The sequence below is a fragment of the Pelodiscus sinensis genome, chromosome 6, assembly GCF_049634645.1.
Source record: "Pelodiscus sinensis isolate JC-2024 chromosome 6, ASM4963464v1, whole genome shotgun sequence".
Taxonomy (NCBI): domain Eukaryota; kingdom Metazoa; phylum Chordata; order Testudines; family Trionychidae; genus Pelodiscus; species Pelodiscus sinensis.
The window spans coordinates 57,301,683-57,325,706 of NC_134716.1; the positions used below are offsets into that span (position 1 = coordinate 57,301,683).

Here is a 24,024-nt window from a genome sequence, read left to right on the forward strand (position 1 = left end):
ATGGTGTTTCCTACACATAAAGCCTGGTTGAAATGATATCTCCCAAACACGTTAAAAGCATTTTGTTTTGTTTTCTCACAGACTATACTCCGTCCTCTTCAAGCTTTGTGCTCTTTCCAGCTTCAGCATGGTGCCCAAATCCATCACAGCAAGGAGCATCTTCTTAAAAATGGTTTATATGACAAGCCCATGCCAAAGAACAAACGCAAGCTCAGGAGAATGGAACTCTTAGTGAATAATGTGAAAATCTAGAAAGTCTGTTCACACAGTACTAGGGACTTTATTTTTTGTACCTAACAAATACAGTTTGACATGGGATTGTTCCAAAAAACCATCCATATGGTAATAGACCTTTTAAACCCTTTGTATTCGGCAGGCTTCCTGTCAGCAATATCAGCTACAGTAATAGGCAGCATGTTTAGTTTTGTCATTCTACAAGGCCAGGTGTCTTTGTTCAACTTAAAATCCCCTATAGAGGGGAGGAAAACTACAGTGAATAGTGTAGAGCTATTTTGTCTCTAGAGTCAGTATGTGATCCCCATTAAGACTGGGTAGATTTACTTTGGGAAAGGTTTTTTACAGTACTGAAGAGTAGGCAGTCTGTTAAAGTAGGTAAGGGTAAGGATTCAGTATTTGGAAAAATATTGAATTACTTCTCAGCATTTTAATTTTAATTAGCAGTTACAGTAGGGTATAATTATAAATCCCTATATCAGTTAGTTAACCTGAACATAAGGTAATGTGATCAGAGTATTTTGTTTTTAAATTTTGTGAGGCTCTTGTTTCTTATTTTACTTGTTATAGACTTACATCCATGTTGTTGTGCTGATATACGTACTTTGAGCATGTCTGCAGTTTTCAAGGGTTGTCCTTGGCTGAGATAGGCCAACATATTTTGTTCAGATTTCAATAAAGAGGAAAATAAGGAAAGGGAGTTGGAGCTAAGCTTTTATCTAAATTGTAGACCAATTACTGTACTCCATACTTGGGCAAAATTTTGCTTGTCCATGTAAAAAGTGTAGAATTTAGCCTAAAGAGTATATGCAATATACTGCATTTTGTTTAATCACTTTGATTTGGAATTTACATATATTTCCCTTAGAAATTTCTGTTGACACCCTTTCAGAATTGAATAGTCTAGCCACACTATATAAATACGTTTGCAGATTCATCAAATCTTGTCTACACTGGTGAAGCCATTCTTTTCAGCAATTGCGGAGCTGAACTATTTCTGCCAGAAGTGGAAGCACTAGAAAAGACAAGTTTCAGATATTTTATCAGTGTCATGAAACAGGTTTTCATGGCACGATGGTAAAAAGTAGTAATATTCGAGCTTTATCATACTGAAAACCCACTTTATGAAACTGTGGTAGTAAAAATGCCTGATCCATGTCCTGACTGGCAGTTATACTATAGGTAGCAGCAATACAGCTATAGTAATTATTCTTAGGTCTGTCTATAGGGTATTTTCCCCATAATTTATGACTGCTGCTACCACTGAACTCTTAAGTGATTACTCGTGTTTTAACAGTTGTGGATATGTCTGTTAGGAAAAGAGATCAAGGTTAGGTCATAGCCATCACATTGGCTAACTATGACCTTTTCCTGAATCTAGATGTAATTTAGATAAATCCCATGTCTGCTACTAACACCGATACAACTGAATTGGTGGTACTGATGATGAGAAAATCAGGAGCAGAAAATCTAATGTAGACACCCACTCTGTAGAAGCACATTTTTTAGTAAAGCAGGCAAGAATTCCTGTTTACGTGGTAACTAAGCTTTTCTAGGTTAACACCACATTGACTGGAATGGAGTATTTTCCCACTTTTCTTGCTCCTATTGTTTCATTTTGCCACCTTTCACATTCAGTGGGACAGCAGTATATCCCTCAGTTTACATTATGAAGATTATTTTCCCTAACAGAAGGATTAAATACTACTTTTCACAAAAAATGTAAATTCAAATTCTGGAAAACAGAGGAAAATCTGCATTAATACTCTATATTCCCAAACAACTGAAGTCTTAGTGGATCAAAGAAATAGTCTATTTAATTGGGTTACAATTCTACATGAAGTATGTCTCTGTATATAGTATGTGAATTGAAGGATTTTTCAATTCTGCATAAAGGTTAGATTTTCCTGTGCTTATATGAGTGATTTTTACTGATGTGAATCATCTTATTGATGTAAGGCAGCTCCCATGAGTGTTACTTAAGTGAATAATGTTCATAGGATCAAGCGTGAATGTTGAACAAAGGGATGTCTGTTGCTGTCAAGTCTGTACCATATAAGTGCATTACTATGCAACAATTATTTTAAAAATGAAAATTTGTGAAGTTTATTTTTTATGCTTCAGGTACTGGAATCTTAATATTTTACTTTGTTCGAGGATTTTTTAATTTCTAGTTTATCTGTAGCAGTAATTCTTTTATCTGGGATGGCCATCTAGCTGCTACATAGTTGTCACATGCATTTGGATCAGCTGATCAAAATTTTTTGTTCATTGCCATTTTACAGAGAAATGACATTTAATTTTATTAAAGTTTTTTTTTTTTTTAATCTTCTTCCTCTGTTAAAATCCAGGTCTGTTTTTGCAGTTCTTTCTTGAAGACCATGCATAATATTTTCTCAAATTATACTTCCTCTTGTTTTCTACTCATTATGAGTATCCTATTTCCATTAATCTTTTCTGGACATTATGAACAATTTCACCAACATATTTTGGACCAAATTTTCAGTTAGGCCTAAGTCCAGCATCCTTTTTTATTTTTTTTGTAGGGCTAATTGTGCACCCCCAAAAATCTGTTTTTAAATCTGTTATAGGTGCAATTTTAATTTTAAATATTTGATTTGTTTAATATTTCATGTGTATGTGCAAAAAGGTGTAAAACCATCACTACTTCTGCCCTGAGTCCTCCAATTTATTACAGACCCCAAAATACTAGCAGAATTATTTGCACATATAACATTGTTCGTGTAAAGATAGAGGACATTCTTGAAAACCTGGCCCTTAATCTATTATTTTTGTAAACAGACTGGTTTTGTATACTAATTTGTTACTACCTAATTTCAATATTTTGTGTTACATTGTGATGAATGACAGCATCATACAGGTTGATCAATTGTAAGTTTATTTTCAGATGTTTATATTTTTGTGATACTGTGTAGCTTTGTAAACAAAATTATGTGTATTAGCAAACAATTTCAGAATTTAGCAATCTTGTCTTTAGGCCAATGGGAATCAAACCTGAAATTTGCATTTTAATGTATGACAGTTATCTCAAGAAAAGGTGCTACCCAAATCTTAACTCTTTTTATTGCGAAAGAGCTGTCGGCTATTTTCTGTAAGGAATTTTCATTATGATGAGTTTATTTTGCATTATTATTATTTGTCTTCATTTGCCAATTGTCAAAAGATTTTTGGAAGTTTAAAATAGCAGTCCAACCTAGAAGTGATTCTTTGATAGCATATTTAATACAGTGTAATTTATTTTAATGTTTGTTCTCTTCCCTTTATTAGTTGCATTTTTAAGTTTTGCTGCATAAGTACAGTCTGTCCTCTATGTTCCATTAAATCATACCATGCAAAATTAGTGACTGTACATATGACAATGATATGTCATTGATATCAAACTTCAGTGAAAAAGATTGCAATGCCATAAAATGTTGTAAAGTGACAAAGTTTCCAGAACAAGATGTTGGATACAAAAGTTGTATATGATTGTGTAAACAACATATTTACTTTAAAATAGATATTTCAGAACCCTCTTATTTTTATTTTCTATTTGTAAAAAAACTTGTTCTAGAAAGCTTTCAAATTTCAAAATAAAGGTAGCCCAGGAAGAACATGAAGTGTTTTGTTACCCGCGGGAATTTATGCCCATTGCATTCTAGCAACCTACAAATTCTAGCTGTTGTCAGAATAGTACAAAGCAGTTAGTATTTCATTGTTTTCTATTTTCAAAAATATTCAAATGATTTGATAAAAGACAAAATTTATTTTTTAAATAAAGGATTTTCCTCTGTATTGCTAAAATGGTTTTAAAATGTCTTTGCTGTATCAGTTTTTATTTTCTGTTTAGAAATTTAATTAAAAAGTGATCTTTAAAAAAAAAGTGTTTGGGTTCAGTAATTTTCCTTTTGAATACCATGTGCAGTTTTTAATATTCGTTTATCCATGCATACTTTTTACACTTTTGCTTTTCACATGATAAAACAAGATTGTCATGACTGTATCATTGGTCCCACATAGCACACATCACATAGGCTGCACCTACAGTATAGTGTAAGACAATCCTAAGTCTTCCCCTGCAATATGCCTTGTGTGTAAGAAGGATGAGTGCTACTCCACCATCCTTATAGGAAATGAAAGAAGTAGTTCTGGTATTGTGAGCCATTGAGGGCTATCTGTATCCCAAATCCCTGTATGTCAGAAATAAACTAAAATAATTTCTATGCCTTCTTGTGAAGCCTGCAATCAGGCTATGGTAAGATTTTGGTAGGGATGAGAGAGTGGGCCATAGTGTGGTGGCAGAAATCTCAGCAACGTTTGTGTCATGAGCAGGATGGGTAGGTATGATGTCCCTAGCCTTTGTTTGTCAGAAGCTGGGAATGGACAATAGTGGATAGATCACTTGATAATCAACTGTTCTATTCATTCCCTTTGGGAAACCTGGCACTGGCCACTGTTGGAAGACAGGATACTGGGCTAGATGGATCTTTGGTCTCACCCAGTATGGCTGTTCTTATGTTCTCATGTCAGCAACTGCCCAGTACTATTCAGCAGGACAATGTTGGAACTCTGGACCCCCTTAGAATAAAGGAAGGTTAGTCACCAAGGCTATGTGTCATAGCTCCAGCTATTCCTCGTCGGTCTTGCACTACTGGCGGACAGTGTTAACCTCAATGGTTTGCTATGGCATATCATATGGCCTCTTTTTCTTAACTAAAGGCAGGAGCCACAACCTACTGAGCCATACTCATCACAGGCTAGTTCATATGTTTGAGGTAAAATCGCCTCTGAAGTCCTGATTTCCCTTCTCAAGGCAGAGGTTGAGAAGTTGTGGGGACGTTGTGGGGAACCCGAGCCCACTTACTACTCTGGGTTCTGGCCCAAGGACCCTAAGGCAACGGCAACAGGCAGGGTTATTGCAACTCACAATATGGCAGCTTTTCCCAGTGCCGCTTTCCCAAACAATCACAGCCAGCACCTTTCCTTTGGTACTTGCTTATCAGTCCTCCGCTTACACAGCACTTCTTCCTTTATGTCCTTCGCTCTTTTCCTTCCCCCTTCCTTGCTTGGGGGAGCCCTTTTAAAGTGGCATCACAGGCCTTAATTGGCTGCAGATGTCTAATCAGCCTGTAGCTTCTAGTAAGCTCTAATTGACCCCAAGTGCCTGCCTAATTATGCTGCAGTTAGGTTTTGGACTTTCCTTTACTTACGGAAAAGAAAGCAATTCACCCAAGCCCCAGCATGTCTTCCCTCCATCAGTGTGCGGCAGCCAGCTAGACTGGGTCTGTCACAGCTATAATGTATATAAATGACTGGAGAGTTGTGGGGTGCTTGTTGCCTCTACTGTAGCTGTAGCTGGCTAAAACCCTGATCTGTACTGCTATGGCCCTTAGTGACTGATTTATTCAACATTAGGCTTGTCCTGGTATCTTTGAGAGAACAGGCATGCATGATTGTCTGTCTGGTATTGCTTAGGGTCAATTAATGCTTTCTTTGGACCCATTTCTGTCTTTCTAGGTGGCTGCTATGAGTCAGCTTACCAGAGTTTCCATATATGGGCAGCCATGTTCTTCAAGGACGAACAGGTAAAGTGTTAAAGCTCAAGATTGCTAGGTACATGTTCTTTTTATGTGAAAGTCTGGTTGAAAAGGGAACCTGGCAGTGTCTGGTCAGATGTGCTGACCGGACACTAAAAGTGCGGTTACCACAGTGGCAACCTGTCACCTGGTTCACAGTGATAGTGGACAGCAGTGCAGGCCAGATGCAGGATTGCATGAGTCCTTCTGAACATGTAAGCCTCAACTCAGTCCTTACCACCTGTCCCCATGAATCCTGTGATCTTCTGTGCTCTAGAGCAACTGTGTGGAGCAGGTGATAATTGTGACCAGAATAACAAAACCAAACCCAGGACCCTTATCATGCAAACAAGCATATAAGGGGCTATAGTGAAATTGAGAGAAATTACTCACATGTACAAGTATTTATAGAATTAAGTCTTTGATGTGGATTTTTTAAGGACACAAAAATGCTATCTATATATTTTAGAAATGTGCATCTGTCTGTCTGTCCATCTATTTGCGAGACCATTTGTTCAAGAAGTAGGGCGAGGTTGGGCGTCCCACAGACCTCGGGAGACAATCAATACCTGCCAGCAGGTATAGATGATTGGAGCTCAAATGGGGTGGGCGGCTGAACCTCTTTTTATACCCCTTGGGTCATGTAGGCTTCTTCCTGGTTTCAAGTGGCCAATTAGGAAAAATGGCTTTGAATGCCAAGTTTCCCATGAAGGGTGCAAAGCATAATTTACACCTGGGAAAATGCAGACAATGGGCACCTCTGGTATGTGATGGGCGAAGATTCCTCTCCTGGGACAGTGCAGGCGTGTCAATTACTGGTACTAGCCATCAGGGCGACGGGAGGCCCCGGGTCGTCAGCTAGCCCATTTACTGTCTGGTTTCTGTTTATGGTAGAGTCAGGGACAGGCAGCAAACCTGTGTTCCCAGGGCATCAAAGGCTGACTGCCTTTCTCTTGCTCTCTGGTGGGGGGTGGGGGGGGGGAACAAGATGGGGCTCGTGGAAAAACAAGATGGGGTTTTTGTGTCTGGCTACAGCCGCTCGGACCTCCCATGGCCCAGCCACCTGAGGACAAACTGGCAGTGCACAGCCACCTCCCCCCACTTACCCTCCCCCCCGCCACCTCTGCCCCAGGAAGAAGTTGGCTGCCATCCACAGCCCTTGTTCTGAGGACTCCTCCCTTCTCTCTCCTCTGTGCTCCCCCTTCTCCCAGTCCCCTGCCCTGATTCCTGCACCCCATCCCTCACTTTTGCACCCCCCCCCCCGCATCCTCAGCTCTCTGCCCTGACTCCTGCACCACCACCACACCCCACTTACACTGCTAGACCCGTTTCCTGTAGGACCCAGGCAACACCAGGTAATTCTTCCAGTAATATACATACAGGTCTTTCGAAAAATAACATGTAATGACCCAGTAGCTCATGACAGGTGAGCTTGGCAGTCTCCTACAAAGGAAGCAAAACATTTAACAGAATGTTATCATGCTACCTTGACTGTCAATAGAAGGAATTGTTTATACCAATGTGCCCTGGTACATTTCCTGAACCCTACATTTGAAAACTGATTTCCAGTCATCGTCAGACTTGAAAATGCATTAAAATATCAAGTTCTAACATCACTTTTTGTGTTTCTAAAAACAGATTTTTCTTCTTTTAGCTTCATGTTTCTTTTTTCCCTGCAGACTTTGCAAGGATATTTCAGAATACAGTTCTGGATTAAAGAAAAGGTGAGATTCCATGTGATTTTTAGATAGAAGGTTTAAATTTAGCTATAGCTCCATAGTTGTTAATACACTTCAATGAGAAAAAGAAGTTATGCCATCGTGAGTGAATTTATCAAGTTATGATACCTCATTATTCTGGAAAACAGGAATTCTCTCAGGGATTTAAATTTTACATAATAACCACTACCGTGTTCTGTTCAGAGCTGGGGATAGAGAGGGTGATTTAAATGTGTACTACATAACTAATTAACAGCATGTCATTTTCCATCTAAATTTACATATTTTAACCCGAATAACAGACAAACCAGTTGGGAAAAGAGGTCAGCTAGAAAGCTGGAAGTAGTAATCACCATTTCTAAGATAAAGCAGTATTGTGAGGAATGCTAAATTTAGATGAGAAAATGTGTTTGGATTGGGAATAGGTAAAGAAGATTTCCACTTTTGGTTTTTCACTTGATTGTAATTAAACAGCATAAGAGCATTGTTGTCATAATTTTTAATTAGAATACATTATTAATTTGCTAATGGAAGACAATGGTAGTGAGTGATTAGCTAAAAAAATTGAACATTTGTAGTACTGATTTTCCTGTGCAAAGGATTCAGCCTGCAAATATAATTTTCTTTATCTATTTTGAAAAGGTACAATAACTAGTAGTTAACATTACAATTGTCATTATATAATGCAGAAAGCTCCTTACATTCTTGTTTTGTTTCACTTTAGATTGCTAATATATTTAAACATACAGTTTTTTTTTAAAATGGGCAAAATTCTCTGTAGCTCAGATGATAGACACAGGTCTAGTCCACATATATCAGTATTTTCCTGGATTTAGAATATATAATTCAAGTGAGAATCAAATAGCTAAAGAATGCTCCTGTATTGCAAAGTTGGGCTACTAATATACAGAGAACAAAATAATGTGATCAGAAATACACTAATCTATGGAGCAGGAGGGAAATTATTCATAGCACTAGTGGATGAATGCTCAGGTGGAGTTAGGCATCACACCCTCTATATTTCTGGTGTCTGGAAAAAACAGTGCAACTCTCATAATGTATCTTGGCCTCCTATTCTATGAATGGGGAGAAATTGGGGCCTTAAATTGTGACTCAAAAGTTAACAGGCGAGGCAGGAATCTAAGGATATACAGACTGCTGTGTGGAATGGACTCCTGTCCAGATGTGTCTGAGCCACTTGCAAACATGATTGCTACCAGTGGTGCCCCACCCAAGCACAAAGTCAGATATAATTTTAGTTCTGCTGAAACTCTCAAAACAGGCCCTTGCTGTGGCTATTGGCACAAATATAGATTTGTCCTTTGAAGCAGTGAGTGAAATCTTGACCCATTGAATTCAACATGAGTAAATTCAGGATTTCATTCTGTCTATAACACTTTGAATATGTTCTGTCACCATTTTAGCCAGCAGCATCCATAGGAGAAAGAAAAACTGGTTTGTGAACTATACCTGGGTATGTCTACACTACAGCACTAATTCAAACTAACTTAATTCGAATTAGTTAATTTGAACTAAGCTAATTCAAATTAGTGCATCTAGACCTAAAAACTAATTTGAATTAACATTTTGCTAATTCGAAATAGCATGTCCACATTGAGTGGACCCTGAACTGAAGTTAAGGCTGGCCGGAACCAGTGCAGGCAGGGCATCATGTTAGGACTTACAGTGTGGAGCTGCTGCCTCAGGCTAGCCGAGGGATGTGCTTAAAGGGACCCGACCCCCACCCTGGACAGACAGTTCTCAGGGTTCCTCACTTGCTTGTGTACCTCGATGAGGGATAGCAAAGCAGTCCTATCTTGGCGTGCCCTGAATGCCCACACTGGGCGCATCACAGCACTCGGCCATCAGCCCGGCTGCACTTGCCGCAGGCTGCCATCTGGGGGGGTCAATCGGGGGGCTGTCAGGATCCAGGAGGCCCTGCAGGAGAGATTCCACCCTAAGGAGCCCGCAGAGCCACCCCAGTCCTCCCCATTGCGGGCTCGTGTCCCATTCCTCCCTCACCTCCTTCCACTTACTCTTCTCTAGCCCCCTTTCCTGATGTACAAAATAAAGGACACACGTTCAAAAATAGAAACTCTCTATATTTAACAAAACTGGGGGAGGGGGAATTAACCTCTGGGGAGACTGGGAAAAGGAGGTGGGAGAAGGGAAGAGAGAGGGTGGGAGAGGGAAGGGGGAAACCTGGGAGGAGGGAGCTGGAAGGGGGAAGCCAGGGGAAGAAGGAAGAGGGGAAGTACAAAACTATGGTACGCCATGTCTTCAGTACTGTGTACAGATGTGGTCTCCTCACCTCAAAAAAGATATTTTGGTCTTGGAAAAGGTTCAGAAAAGGGCAACTAAAATGATTAGGGGTTTGGAACAGGTCCCATATGAAGAGAGGCTAAAGAGACTGGGACTTTTCAGCTTAGAAAAGAGGAGACTGAGGGGGGATATGATAGAGGTCTATAAAAGCATGAGTGATGTGGAGAGGGTGAATAAAGAAAAGTTCTTCATTAGTTGCCATAATATAAGGACTAAAGGACACCAAATGAAATGAATGGACAGCAGGTTTAAAACTAATAAGCGAAAGTTCTTCTTCACACAGCACATAGTCAACCTGTGGAACTCCTTGCCGCAGGAGGCTGTGAAGGCTAGAACTATAACGGAGTTTAAAGAGAAGTTAGATAAATTCAAGAAGGTTGGGTCCATGGAGTGCTGTTAGCCAGGGGGTAGGAACGGTGTCCCTGGCCTCTGTGGAAGGCTGGAGATGGATGTCATGAGACAAATTGCTTGGTTATTGTCTTCGGTCCATCCCCTGAGGGGTACCTGGTGATGGCCACTGTCGGCAGACAGGCTATTGGCTAGATGGACCTTTGGTCTGACCCAGTACAGCCATTCTTATGTTCTGGGCTCAGGGTCAAGGGTCTCACTGGACCAACTTGATTTTAATGCAAACCTGCTCCTGGATTCACATGTGGCCTTTGGTGGCCAGGCTGGCAGCTATCCTGCCCTTGATGGCCACATTCCTGTGCCTTGTGTGGCGGTCGTGGACGTTGGAGGCCTCCCCCCAAACCTTGATGAGGTCCACGATCTCCGCACTAGACCAGGCAGGCGCCCCCCCCCTTGCGGCCCTCGGCAGACTCCTGGGAGCCGCCAGCCTGGTCCTGGGAAGAGGTGGAGGGCTGGATGGCAGCGGGTGGCTGGCTCATGCCGTACCAGGTGCAGGGTCTGCTGGCTGGGTGGTGGCAGGCTTGCAACTGGCACGAACACTGTAGTCAGACCATACCCCTTTAAGGGCTCCGGGGCTGGGAGGTGGGCAGAAAAGTTTCCCTGGTTTGGCCCAGACTGGCCACCAGGTCAAGCTGGGAAGGGCTAGCCTCCAACTAGTTCGAATTAAGTGGCTACAGAGCCCTTAATTCGAACTACTTAATTCGAACTAGGCATTAGCCCTCGTAGAATGAGGCTTACGTAGTTCGAATTAAGCGCTCCGCTAGTTCGATTTAAATTCGAACTAGTGGTTTGTATGTGTAGCTGCTAGTAAAGTTAATTCGAACTAACGGCTGTTAATTCGAATTAACTTTGTAATGTAGACATACCCCCTGTTCATATATCGCAGGCTTTTGCAATGAAAGTTTTGTGTATATTCAGCCATAACCCCTGATATTCATTCTCTTCAATTTAATCTGGAGACACGGGTACAGGTTTTTTTAGGGGAGGTTTTGTGATCATCACTAGTCGCTATAATGAAAGATTCTGCAAGTGGCTTTTATTCTACTGATTTAAAAAGACAGTCCAACTCTTTCTAGTTCTGTTTATCATTAATTTGTTTAGGAACCTTGTCATTGATAACAGCCACTTTGGGGAGAAATCTATTTTTTCCCTTCTTCAATTCAGGATGCTGTTCTTGATGTGGCAGATAACAGGCAACCATGAATAAATATCTCAGCCATAGTGTCTTATGAAGAAATTAATTATCTTTTTTCTTCAGTTAGTGCACTTGATTAATATCAGAATTTAATTCAGGGGAGGGAATAAAACACATTAACACATTTTTCTGGAGAGTGGTTGTTCCAGTTAAGTTGATTTCTACATGAAAATGTTTGATGAATAATTCAGGCAAGACAGAAGCTAGTTCCTGGCTGGCCAATGATTCCAATGAGGAAATCATGTTGGAACCAAAACAGCCTATGTAAAATGCATGATAGTCTTAATGCTCATGCTTAAATTTTAATATGTTTGGTCCTGTATGATAGTCAGAGGTATAGCTGGTTTAGGTTCTTGAACAGTAATTTTGTGAGCTACTATTAGAGCTGTCATAAATGGTTTGCTTTACAATAGACCTGAAAGGAGATGAGCTGCTTTGCCAGAAGTGGCACGAAGTGCTTCTTGACATGAAAACAGAATTGCTTCATAAAGTGCAAGTTGGGCAAAACTGTACTTCTGATTGGAATGGCATGAAATAAAAAGCGCAACCCTCCATTTCCAAGTCTGTCCACATGCTCCTCTGCAGACCTGGGCTTTGTGGTGCCCCTACTGTTATGTCTGAACAACTAGAAATGTGAGCAATGCATAGATATCAAATACCTTTTAAAAGCTTAAATGTATTGCGGAAGCTTAAGCAAATGGAACACAGTAAGAGAATAAATGTTATTTTTCTGATTTATAAAACATGTTAAATATCGTAAAAAAGGCACTTGCTCTAGCCCTGGAAAACAGAGACTCCATTGCATTTACCCAGCCCAAATAAGGCCATTTCTGTTGGAAACCTTTGGGTATTAGTTATATAAATGATTAATACTAATAGTGCCTTTCATCCCTCTGAGTCAGAAGAGCATGCATTTATTGGTTTTAAAGATGAATAAACAAGAGGCACAGATTAAGGGTCCCATTCTGCCACCATCCTCTTGAATAATTCCTTGTTATATCAGTAGTCCCATTCAAAAAGGGTGACAGAGTTGACCCTGCAAGTGAATAGTAGACATAGCTCCTCAGCATTGCTAGTGAGGAACACGGGGACCCATTCACATGAATGGTACACAAGACCTAGTTATTTCATGTAGGGGATTGTCATAGTTCAGATAACTGCACCTCTGCTTCTTCTCTGTGGTGCATCAAAAGCACCTATTCTCAGGCTTCCAGCTCCCCATCTGTCATCTCTTTTGGATGGAAATGTGTCTTGTACTGATGTTTCTGTTCTTCTCATGCTCCTGGTCTGCAAGTTGCTGAATTTCCACATGTAGTTTGTCTCTCTCCACCTGAAACTTCTCTTACTCTAGCTATTAATCTGACCACAACTCCTGTTGCCTCAGTACATGAAATCTGGACTGAATATGGTAGCTGTCTCAATCAGTCTCTTCCCTATTTCTCTTCAGGGAGCTGGTCCTAAGATTTTTCTCACAATTTGGACTGTACCAATGAACTGGAAATGCTCTGAAAACTTGGGCCGTTATTCCTCTTCCAATCATTGGAGTGCATCAGATCTACCAACTGTATCTTGGTCCACTCTTCAGTGTTGAGTTGCCTGCTTTGCATAACTCAGTCAGCTTCTCTATGCTACCGGGACACAATGAGAAGTGAGGATGCACAATAGGTTAGTGTAATTGCCATCTGTTCACCTTGTCTGTTGGATGTTCCTGCCCCTCATCAGATCCCACTAGATTCAATTGCTGTCCAATAACATGACAGTAGTTATATATGTCAATCAGCAGGGTGATGCCTGGTCCCCTCCCTCTGCACGGATGCCATCCTCCTTTGGAACTGGTGCCTCAATTGTCCTCCACACTATATACCTCCTGGGCACTAGCAACTCTTTTGTGGACATGTGCAACAGGTCCTTCTACGTCAATCATCAATGGGAGCTCCATGACCACACTCTTTGCTCAATCTTTCACCAACGGAGCACACTGTACTGTGTCTGATTCAAGATAATTGAGTGACAACCTTTCCCTCTTCTGCTTTAGGGAAGCCCTTAAGCCAGATTCATAAGACAACACCCTTCTTCTTCCCAGACCTCCAAACTCGAGGGATGCCTTTCCCTGCTCCCACAAGTTGTGTGCAAGGTCCAATGGGCTTAAGTGACAGCTATTCTCATAGTCCCTCTTAACCTTACCAGTATTGGTTTATTGATCTCCTCCATCTCTCTTCTTAGCCCCTGATCTGCCTTCTCACCTTCCTGAATGTTCTACTGCCTCATGGCTGCCTACAGTACCCTCAACCTGAGCTTGGTCCACCTCACAACCTTGTTTTGGATGGGGCTTGTGTGCTTTGCCCCCATGCACAATATCCTTTCTCTAAACATACAACCATTTACTAGAGCTTGCTTCCAAGCTAAATGGTACTGCTTCACCGTCTGGGGGCACCACTATGCTCTGGACTCCATCTCTGTTCCCGTCCACCTGGATTACCTCTTTAAGCCATGACCATGCCATTGCCCAAGTGGGTCAAGGGACACTAGCAATGTTTCCTTGAACATTAAGCATCCTTGGGTGAGTTGAATTTTCTTTAGGGTGGGTTGAAATTTCTTACGTGAAACACCAATATTGAGGTGGTGTATGGCTGTGTACCCCCAGTACAAACAAAAACCATAGATATAAATATATATTTAAATAGTTTATAGATATAGAAAAAATATATTAAAACAAGGGATAATTAACAAGCAGCAATGCTCAAGATGTTTATTTAAAAATCAAATCTAAAGAAAATTAACACTACCCATTACCACCTACTAAACTTTGTTTGAAATATAATCATATAAATGTCATGTGGTAGATCTTTTGCTCCAGTATTCATTCATTAAGGCCTGAATCCTTATTTACAAAAGCAGCCAAAATGTTTCACAATAGAAAAAACTACCAAAACAAATGAAGTCAGATCCTGCATTAAGATCTGCTAATGCAGACTCTCTCAGGCCTACTTACGTCTCTGATCTGGATCTGTCTCTCTCCAAACAAATTTCTAGCAATTCAACATAGCCAAAAGCAAGTTGTTTACCTTTCCCTCCTGATTCTAGGTGGAAAATATTTTGGTCTAGAACTGCAGAGGATTCACCGTTTTGTGTTTGCTCTATAAGCCTAATGGTTTCAACAAGAAAAGGGAAAGATGTATTTGGACTAAGCTCCCACTGTTGCATTAATGAGACAAGGGAGTTTCCCCAGCAGCACTCCATCTTCCATTTACCTTCGCCCCTAGCATGCCAGCATAACCCACCTGAAGTTCTGGCACCCCATTCCCAATGCAGCCTTCTTCCCCCCTTTCCCCTTCAATTCAGGCGAGGGTTCTATGTCTGAGACAGAGGTTCTAACTATTGCTGTAGTACAGATGGGAATCAGAATGCTCCAAACTCCTCACCCCCATCTCACCCCACAGATGCTGGCACCCGTCTGTCCTGTCGTTTCCCTTTTTACCCGCATGCAATCTGTTCCCCCTCCTCTCTGGCACGAGCCCAGCTAGGGGCTGGGAGAGATTTCTGTCTCTCGGAGTTGCAGGCATCAGCCCAGCTGGGAGTCAGAGGACACACCACAATCAAGCTCCCCACAATAAACAAACTGCACAATATAAATTGCAAGGAATATATGTGGCATTACAACAGAAGAATAAAATGTGAAGAAATTCAAGCAAATGTATTCCTAAACTTGTTTTCAGGAATTTTCTTTTTATATTATTTGTATCACTCTAACCTGAGATAATCTTTGATCTTGGATAGTAATAGAAGACTTGGGCAACTGGACCTCTGCAGCTGGGGTTTCATTTCTAAAATGAATTAACATAAATTAGAAAATGGACACAACTTCTCAGATTGTTTGTTTGTTTTTCAGAACTGAGAGTTAGACATAACAATCCAAACCAATTCAGATTAATAGGAAAGAAACAAACACAAGGAAGGGGATGAGAAGAGCAACTCATCTCATATCCCAGCTAGTGGTTGGGATTTCACTGGAGCTGATGGAGTTGATGACATCATTTAAATTCCCACTCTCAGACCTGACCTGTTCAGATGTTGTTTAGGATCAGAATGATGACGGTGTTGTGGTACATCCTGGGGTCCCAGAAGGTGGTGTTGGCAGCCATGATGAAGAAGCTCAGTCCTTTTGGTCCATCTGTAAACATCCGCCCCCTGTAAGTCTCTTTTTAAGGACCCAAAAGTGTGTGATGAGAGGAGTAGCCCTTCCCCTGATTATTTTGTCCATCAATTAGTGATAATTTCTGATGCACCAAGTTTGGTTTATTAATTGCCAGTTCTATTTTGTTTACAAGAGAGTCCTTGAGTGATATCAGTAAATCTTTTTTTTTTTTTTTTTTTTTTGACTAATTCAGCCTGTCTTCCTTTTGTACCTTTCCCTATCAATATTCATTGGTAAAGGTAACTCAAACATTTGTAAAATGTTAATCTGCCTTCCAACAACTGAACTCTCAGTTATAGTTGGCTTGTAGGACCTCAGTTATTACAACAGGCTACTTGTGATATTTTAAAAATTTTGAGTTGAAATTCTTAGCTTCATCATGCTTATTTCGTGTCTCAAAAAAGTATGTGCTTGACTTTTTAAGGGGGGCTGAACTAAACTAGTTTTTTTCTCTCTCTCCCTTCCCCTATCCTCTGATAAGTTGCTTATTAATACAGGGTGTGCCTGGTCTTTGCAGTTCCCTCTAGGAGATTCCCTGTCCCTATTGTGTCCTGCCACAGAAAACAGCAGAGTGACAAGAAAGAAGCAGCAAAGGTGGATTTTCCAAGCCTGCCTAGAGAGTCAGGAAACAGCCAACCAGAGCTTACTCAAGGGGTAAGGAAGGATGCTCCTCTCTGGCCAAAGGAGCATGATGGCTAACCACAGGTTAAGGATGCTAGAGTGGGGGTGCTGAACGCTATTAAACAAAACTGTAAACTATATAAAATGGAAAGCACTTCAAGCCAGGGGTATGTGTCAATACCTCTAATTCCAGCACCTATGCCAATGCTGTTTCTGGCTGCATTCCCTAAAGTGGAGTGTGCAGGGACAGAAAGAATCTAAGAACCTTGGCCCTGACATCAGAGTGAACCTAAAAGGTGGACAGAGGCCCAGGGAAAAAGCAACAACAAACTGAAATCAAGAAGGGTGTAGCTGCTGTTTATAGTATCCATTAGCCAAGATGGGCAAGGATGGTGTTCCTAGCATCTGTTTTCCAGAAGATGGGAATGGGGAATAGGGAATGCTTGTTGAATTCTTGATTGCCTGGTCTGTTCATTCTGTCTAGGCCACCTGGCACTGACCATAGCATACTAGGCTAGATGAACTTTTGGCCTGCCCCAGTAAGGCTGTTCTTATGTTCTTTTGTTGAAACACATAGGCTACGTCTACACTGGCCCATTTTCCGGAAGGGGCATGTAAATTTCATGAGTCGTCGTAGGGAAATCCGCGGGGGATTTAAATATCCCCCGCGGCATTTAAATAAAAATGTCCGCCGCTTTTTTCCGGCTTTTAAAAAAGCCGGAAAAGAGCGTCTACACTGGCCCCGATCCTCCGGAAAAAGCGCCCTTTTCCGGAGCGTCTTATTCCTACTTCAAAGTAGGAATAAGAGCCTCCGGAAAAGGGCGCTTTTTCCGGAGGATCGGGGCCAGTGTAGACGCTCTTTTCCGGCTTTTTTAAAAGCCGGAAAAAAGCGGCGGACATTTTTATTTAAATGCCGCGGGGGATATTTAAATCCCCCGCGGATTTCCCTACGACGACTAGTGAAATTTACATGCCCCTTCCGGAAAAGGGGCCAGTGTAGACGTAGCCATAGTGAGTAGGTCTGGGTCCCCCTACCAGCAACAGTGGCATAAGCCCCAAGAAGGAGGTAGGATTTATTTGAAAGCATAAACAAAGGCTAAAGACCCCCATGGAGGGCAATGGGATTGTTTATTTATTGGATTCTTTACTACTTCAGAAGGGTAGTGGCTTTGCAGGAAGGCCAAGCCATGGAAGACTCTCCACTCCCAGTCAAGCTGGTAACCTGCTGGGGATCCTGAGGTGAGACAAGGACTGCTGCTAGGAATTGTTCAAGAGGTGAGTTTCCCCCTTACAAGTTACCTCACAAGATATTTGAAGTCCTTTCAGGGCAGAAGGTGTGAAGTAGGTTATTTAGAATCTCAGTGGGGCCTGACTCAAGGAAGGAAAAACTTTTTGCTACTTGAGAAAAATTAGTGTCATGGTTTCCTTCATCTCTCTGGCTAAAAAAGACCAAGTCAAGGATGTCATGTTTTGCAGTTCTGTTGTCATTTAGTCATTGCTTTTCACGCATGGAGAATCCTCTCACCACAGTAGCTTTACTAGCACCCAATAGAGTTAATAAATAGCTTGTAAACACCTTCTTCAAAGCAAAGGTTTTGTCACAGTTGGCTGGAACTTCACTTTACTGAGGTATCTGGAGACAGGCTAATTAGATGTCTGCCTTTTGGTGGCATGATATTAAGTCTTAAATTCTAGAACGCTGAAAGTTTATGAAATTCAAGTAATCAGTCAATTAGACAAGAAAAAACAAGTCAAGTTTGTTAGACTACATGAGTCAGGCAGTTGATTATACTGACAAAACACAGGACTGGATACTGTAACAGAGGGGATTACTTTGTTAATTGATTAACTGCTATCTCCAGTTCCATTGACCTTCACTAATTTGTTGTACTGTCTGTCATTTCTTATCTTCAGCTGAATAAGGAGCCTCATGCGTAAACATCAACAGCATTAAGGTCAGAGGGGACTTGACCTATCCGCTGTGGCTTGTTCATTTTAATTGTGTGCAGAGACAGGTTGCAAGCTGCTTTATTCCACAAATCTGTCTAAAATGCTGCAATCTTTGTCACGCTATCTCTGATTTAAGCATAGTAAAATGCCATTGAAAATGACTTTGGATCTTAAGGTCTGGATCATATTCTTACCTCAGAAGTCTGTGTGTCACAGAAAAACAGAGAGGCTGGCTGTTGCATCTGCTTTGCCAGATATTCAGTTTGATTTTTCATGTCAACACACAAGGCTAAATGGAGCTTGAGAAGATTAGTATTTAGTTTTTCTCTCTCTGAACATATAGGGTACGTCTAGACTACAGGCTTTTGTCAACAGAAGTTTTGTCGACAGAAACTGTCGACAAAGCTTTTGTTGACAAAGAGCATCTAGACTACATCCAGTTCTGTCGACAAAGCAAGCCGCTTTGTCGACATGAGAGTATAGACGCAAAGGACAGTGTAGATGCAATAACGCGTTCTGTCAACAAAAGGCATTATTCCTCGTAGAATGAGGTTTACCGCCATCGACAAACTGCTGAGTTCTGTCGACGTCATGTCGACAGAACTCGGCGGTAGTGTAGACGCAGGTATAGTTTTGTCGACAAAACCCTGTAGTCTAGACACACCCATATAGAGTAGTAAAGGATTTGTTCTGTTTTTCTGAATAGTGCAACCTGCAGTCAGTATGGATGCTCAAGCTAGGAGAAAACCTTCCACAATGTTGCTCATAATCTCTACACAAGCATATCCTACATTTTGTTTTTCTCTCAGTGCTTTGATGATGCCACCATAAGGTGGAAAAGCATTCTAGTGGTCAACATGAACATGAGCCTGTCAAGCATCCTGCATTTGGAGAACTCGGTTAATGCCAGAGCTAGTTTTGGTATTTGAGTTGGATACAAATTCTCTGTCAAAGATCATAGTATCATAGAAATTGCTGATAGAAGAATCTACTCTCGTTACTTTACATCTGTCACTGGAGAATTGTTCCAAATAGTGAAGTCGTTACTAGCTTGCCCACTTTGAAATGACTGAAATGATGAAGTTTTCATGTCTTCACTTGAAAGACTTGCCACAGTTTAATAGGTTTGACAACTGAATATTTGTCCTATTATTCAATTTAAACTTCTTGGGTTTAATTTCATGTAATTACCCTGCACTAGAAGTCCCCTAACTCCTTCCTAGACCATGGTCCGCAACCCTGAGCCCTTCCCACAGCCTAACTCGCTTCCAGACCCCACACTCCAACCCCAATCTCCTGCCCTCAGCCTGCTCCCCTTGCCCCCAGGCTGGAACCCCCTCCTGTTCTTCAAAAATCTCATCCCCAGCTCACCCCAGCGCCCAGACACAGATCTCACCCCCTCCAACAACCAAGCTCAACCTGCAGATCCCTCCTGCACACTGAACTCCTCATTTTTAACTTGTTCTTTTTTTATTTTATCTTCTAAACCTACTCCCTTTCCACTAGCATTCCCTATGTTAGGCATTCCTTCAGACTTCTTGGTGAAGACCGAAACAAATAAGTCATTAAGCATCTCTGCCATTTCCAAGTTGCTTGCTACTGTTTCTCCCTCCTCACTAAGCAGTGGGCCTACCCTGTCCTTGGTCTTCCCCTTGCTTCTAATGTATTTATAAAAAGTCTTCTTGTTTCCCTTTATTCCTGTAGCTAGTTTGAGCTGATTTTGTGCCTTTACCTTTCTAATCTTGCCCCTGCATTCCTGTGTTGTTTGCCTATATTCATCCTTTGTAATTTGTCCTAGTTTCCATTTTTTATAGGACTCCTTTTTATTTTTAGATCATTCAAGATCTCTTGGTTAAGCCAAGGTGGTCTTTTGCCATGTTTTCTATCTTTCCTACACAGTGGAATAGCTTGCTTTTGGGCCCTTAACAATGTCCCTTTGAAAAACTGCCAACTCTCCTTAGTTGTTTTTCCCCTCAGTCTTGGTTCCCATGGAACCTTACCTATCAGCTCTCTGAGCTTACCAAAATCCGTCTTCCTGAAATCCATTGACTCTATTTTACTGTTCTCCCTTCTACCCTTCCTTAGAATTGTGAACTCTATGATTTCATGATCACTTTCACCCAAGCTGCCTTCCACTTTGAAATTCTCAACCAGTTCCTCCCTATTTGTTAAAATCAAATCTAGAACACCTTCCCCCTGGTAGCTTTTTCAACCTTCTGAAATAAAAAGTTGTCACCAGTGCAGTCCAGGAACTTATTGGATAGTCTGTGCCCTGCTGTGTTATTTTCCCAACATATATCTGGATTGATGAAGTCCCCCATCACCACCAAATCTTGGGCTTTGGACGATTTTGTTAGTTGTTTAAAAAAAGCCTCATCCACCTTTTCCACCTGGGTACATGGCCTGTAGTAAACTCCTAGCATGACATCACCATACTTATTTCTAACCACCATGAATCCCCTCTTATAATTTCTTTGTGATTCCTTAGTGTTTACAACATCTACCAATACAGTATGAGCAAGTGTAATTAACACACCATTTAGCCCATATTCCAGGTCAGTAAGGAGGATAGAAATATTTGTGTGTGCTTTGCATACTCAAATAAGTGGAAAAAATACAAAAGTGAAGGGGCAAAATGATGTTACCGATTTTTAAGCACTTAGCATAAAGAATCCTACTTTTTTTTGTTCATGTGTCCAGTCTTTAATGTATAAAAAGATGGTGTGTGGAATTAATGGACAACTAGTGGAGGTATTTTGACAATTAGAAGCCAATGAAATCAGTTTTTTTAATTGGCATTTACCCAGCACCTTTTCCCTGCAGCCTGACTGTGTAATAAAAATCTTAAGATACCAATGGCATTAACTCATAGTAAGGCTGTGTGTACACTACAAAGAAAAGTTGGAAAAAGGTACGTATCTTTTTCCACTTTTCTTCCCAAAGAGGCTTTTCAGACATTTGGCCCATCTACATGGGGCCAAATGTCAGAAAAAAACCCACTTTCGGAACATCCTTTTTTCCTCGTAGAACAAGGGTTACAGGGATGCTGAAAAAACACATCTGCTTTTCAGAAATTTTTTTCAGAAAAGCAGATGTGTTTCTTGGATGCGGCAGAGTTTTTCTGGGATTACCAGAAAAGTTCTGTAGTCTAGACATGTCCTAAGTGCTGGAAACTACTAACATGAATTCTGTTCATCCTCGCGAATACCTAGAAGAAACAGTTTGGTGAATTTTCAAGTCCAGTACTTTGGTTTTTGCAAAGAAACTGCATTTTGAAAGCCAGTCAAGCTGAGACAAGAAAGTTATTGCCTCCAGCCTTAGAATTTTGATCTTGCTTTTACTGATGTTGCATAGCTATGGATTCTTCAAGGTCATAGGACAGAAATTCTCAACAATCTTTTCTAAAGATCTAGATGATGAACCAGTAAAATAAGCTATGTACATATTTAACCCTGCAACTCTGTTGTTACACTCTGTTTTCCTTACCTCATGCCACCTGTTTATCCCTTACAGTGGTTTCTGGAGGAGAACAATACTGTTTATGGGTCATGTCAAGATTTGATGCTAATATTTCCATTGTTCTAAGACAAAGCCCCACTATTAGCATAGTGTACATGAAAGACAAGAAGCTTATAGATTGAGAAACTGATACTAAGGTTAACTAGGCCCGGGAATCTTTAGCTCTAGCTGTGGTTAGAATGATGACAATACATCTTGAAAGGCTGCAGTAAAATACTGCACTCCCAGGTAGAATTTGTACATTATAAGTCTCCAGCATTCTGCTGTGGGGTGAGGAGACTTTTATGCACCCTGTATAGTAGCAAAGGGGAAAAAGCTGTGAATTGTGCATGCTAACAATAATCTGCATATAAGTAACATGCATGTTTCTTTCATTTTCATAAAACTTTTCCCCTGCTTCTGTGATGTATCTCAGTGGAGTGCAGGCAAAGAGCAAGAGAAAATGAAAAAGGATTCTGTTTCAATGGGCAGTTTATGTCCAATCAAAAGGAAAGCTTTGGCAGCTTTCTTCCATCCAACAGTGCCTCATCTCAGTGCTGTGTGAATGGCTGCAGCTGGAAGTTAACAGGAGGAAGATGGGTTAATGAAAAATTGCCAAACCCTCAAGATTCAATCCAAGGTTGGTGACTTAATTTGGGAAACGTTTTAAATAAAAAGTGATTACAATTTACAAGAAAATTATCATGCCACCCTAAATGTAATGAATATGTAACAGATTTAGGGAGGTGTTACACCACGGTGTGTTGTACGTTAATAATAATGTGTATATATATGGGACATTTAATCAGGAATTATTCCAAACTGGTTTGCAGATTGCTCAGGTTTGAGTGTTGATGTATGTATGTAGGCCTGTGTTTTCAATACTGCTAAATAGTCCCCCACCAGCTTGAAATACTTTGAGTGGTTTTCAGAGAATGGGTGCTTATTACTTTCTGAAAATCAGGTCCTGTGAAAAACAAGAACCAAAAGTGGAGGCATCCACAATTACTAATTCATGCTGTGCATGAGAGTGTGTGTTTGTGTAATTTTCTCTATACAATTGTGTGTGTATATGTATACAGTGGCTTGCTTCAGATAACTAGTCTGCATGTGGACTAGTTTCCTTAGCAAGAACAGACCAGTTGTAAAGCAGGTGATGCTGTCTGGTCTAATCAACATCTGCAGTTAAAGTAGCACACATTTATACCAGCTGGTAGGAGAAAAAGGGGGGTAGAAACAGGGTTGACTGCTAAGGACAACTGTCTTACGGAAGCCAGCCAGCAGTACTGAAGGGAGCTATTTAGCAGCAGCCAAGGAGAGACTAAAGCTAGTGAGCAATGAGGGCCTTGAAGAAAGATCAGGTTCAAGAGTGGGGTGGGAAGAGCCTTGGAAGGCAACCTGGTGCACAAGAAAGAATGTGAAAGAAAGCCGCCTCCATGCAAGACAAAATAGCAAATCATGGTTCTCCTAGGAGGATAGTTGCTTTGTACATATACTGCATGTAGTCCTTGGGGAATTCTGCAATTTTACTATGGCTCCAAATGCAACAATTGCAGAATTCCCTCAAGACTAGTGAATGTTTATGCTCTGTTGATGCCAGTAAAGATCAGTGCAGTGAGAATCTACTTTGTGCCAAAGTAGAGAACTTGGAAAAGAATGCCAAAGTAAATTCAAGTGTCACCATTTCAGATAATTATAAATATAAGGAACAAAATACAGAACTATGTAGCACTTTAAAGACTAACAAGATGGTTTATTAGATGATGAGCTTTCGTGGGCCAGACCCACTTCCTCAGATCAAATAATGGAAGAAAATAGTCACAACCATATATACCAAAGGATACAATTTAAAAAAAATGAACACACATGAAAAGGACAAATCACATTACAGAACAGAAGGGGGATGTAGGGGGGGGGGAAGGAAGGTGAATGCCAGTGAGTTAATGATATTAGAGGTGGGGAAGGGGAAATGTCTGTGAGTTAATAGTATTAGAGGTGATAATTGGGGAAGCTATCTTTGTAATGTGTAAGATAGCTGGGGTCTTTGTTAAGTCCCGTGGGGAGAGTGTCGAATTTTAGCATGAATGCCAGTTCAGAGGATTCCCTTTCAAGTGCAGATTTGAATGTCTTCTGAAGTAGGATGCAGGTTAGCAGGTCATTGAGACTGTGTCCTTTCTGGTTGAAATGACAAGCAACTGTTTTTTCTTTGTGATCCTGTCTAATGTCTGTTTTGTGGGCATTGATTCTTTGGCGAAGGGTCTGAGACGTTTGTCCAATGTACATAGCAGACGGACACTTTCGGCACAT

At 40.9% G+C, this 24,024-nt stretch overlaps 1 protein-coding gene across 3 annotated transcripts in view; it reads left to right on the top strand.

Annotated features, from left to right (window-relative positions):
- The window catches only part of DTWD2 (DTW motif tRNA-uridine aminocarboxypropyltransferase 2), a 224,190-nt gene that overhangs the window by 165,313 nt on the left and 34,853 nt on the right, over positions 1-24,024 (top strand). The window contains exons 6-11 of one of the 3 annotated variants that reach the window (XM_075931968.1): positions 5,752-5,819; positions 7,490-7,534; positions 15,533-15,643; positions 16,166-16,302; positions 17,426-17,544; positions 22,154-22,357. In XM_075931968.1, the coding sequence (XP_075788083.1) occupies positions 5,752-5,819; positions 7,490-7,534; positions 15,533-15,643; positions 16,166-16,175 (234 nt within the window). In that variant the 3' untranslated portion in view covers positions 16,176-16,302; positions 17,426-17,544; positions 22,154-22,357. Of the gene's footprint in view, positions 1-81; positions 4,118-5,751; positions 5,820-7,489; positions 7,535-11,866; positions 15,644-16,165; positions 16,303-17,425; positions 17,545-22,153; positions 22,358-24,024 lie in introns of those variants that run through there. The other 2 variants (XM_075931970.1, XM_075931969.1) reach the window with 2 other exon arrangements.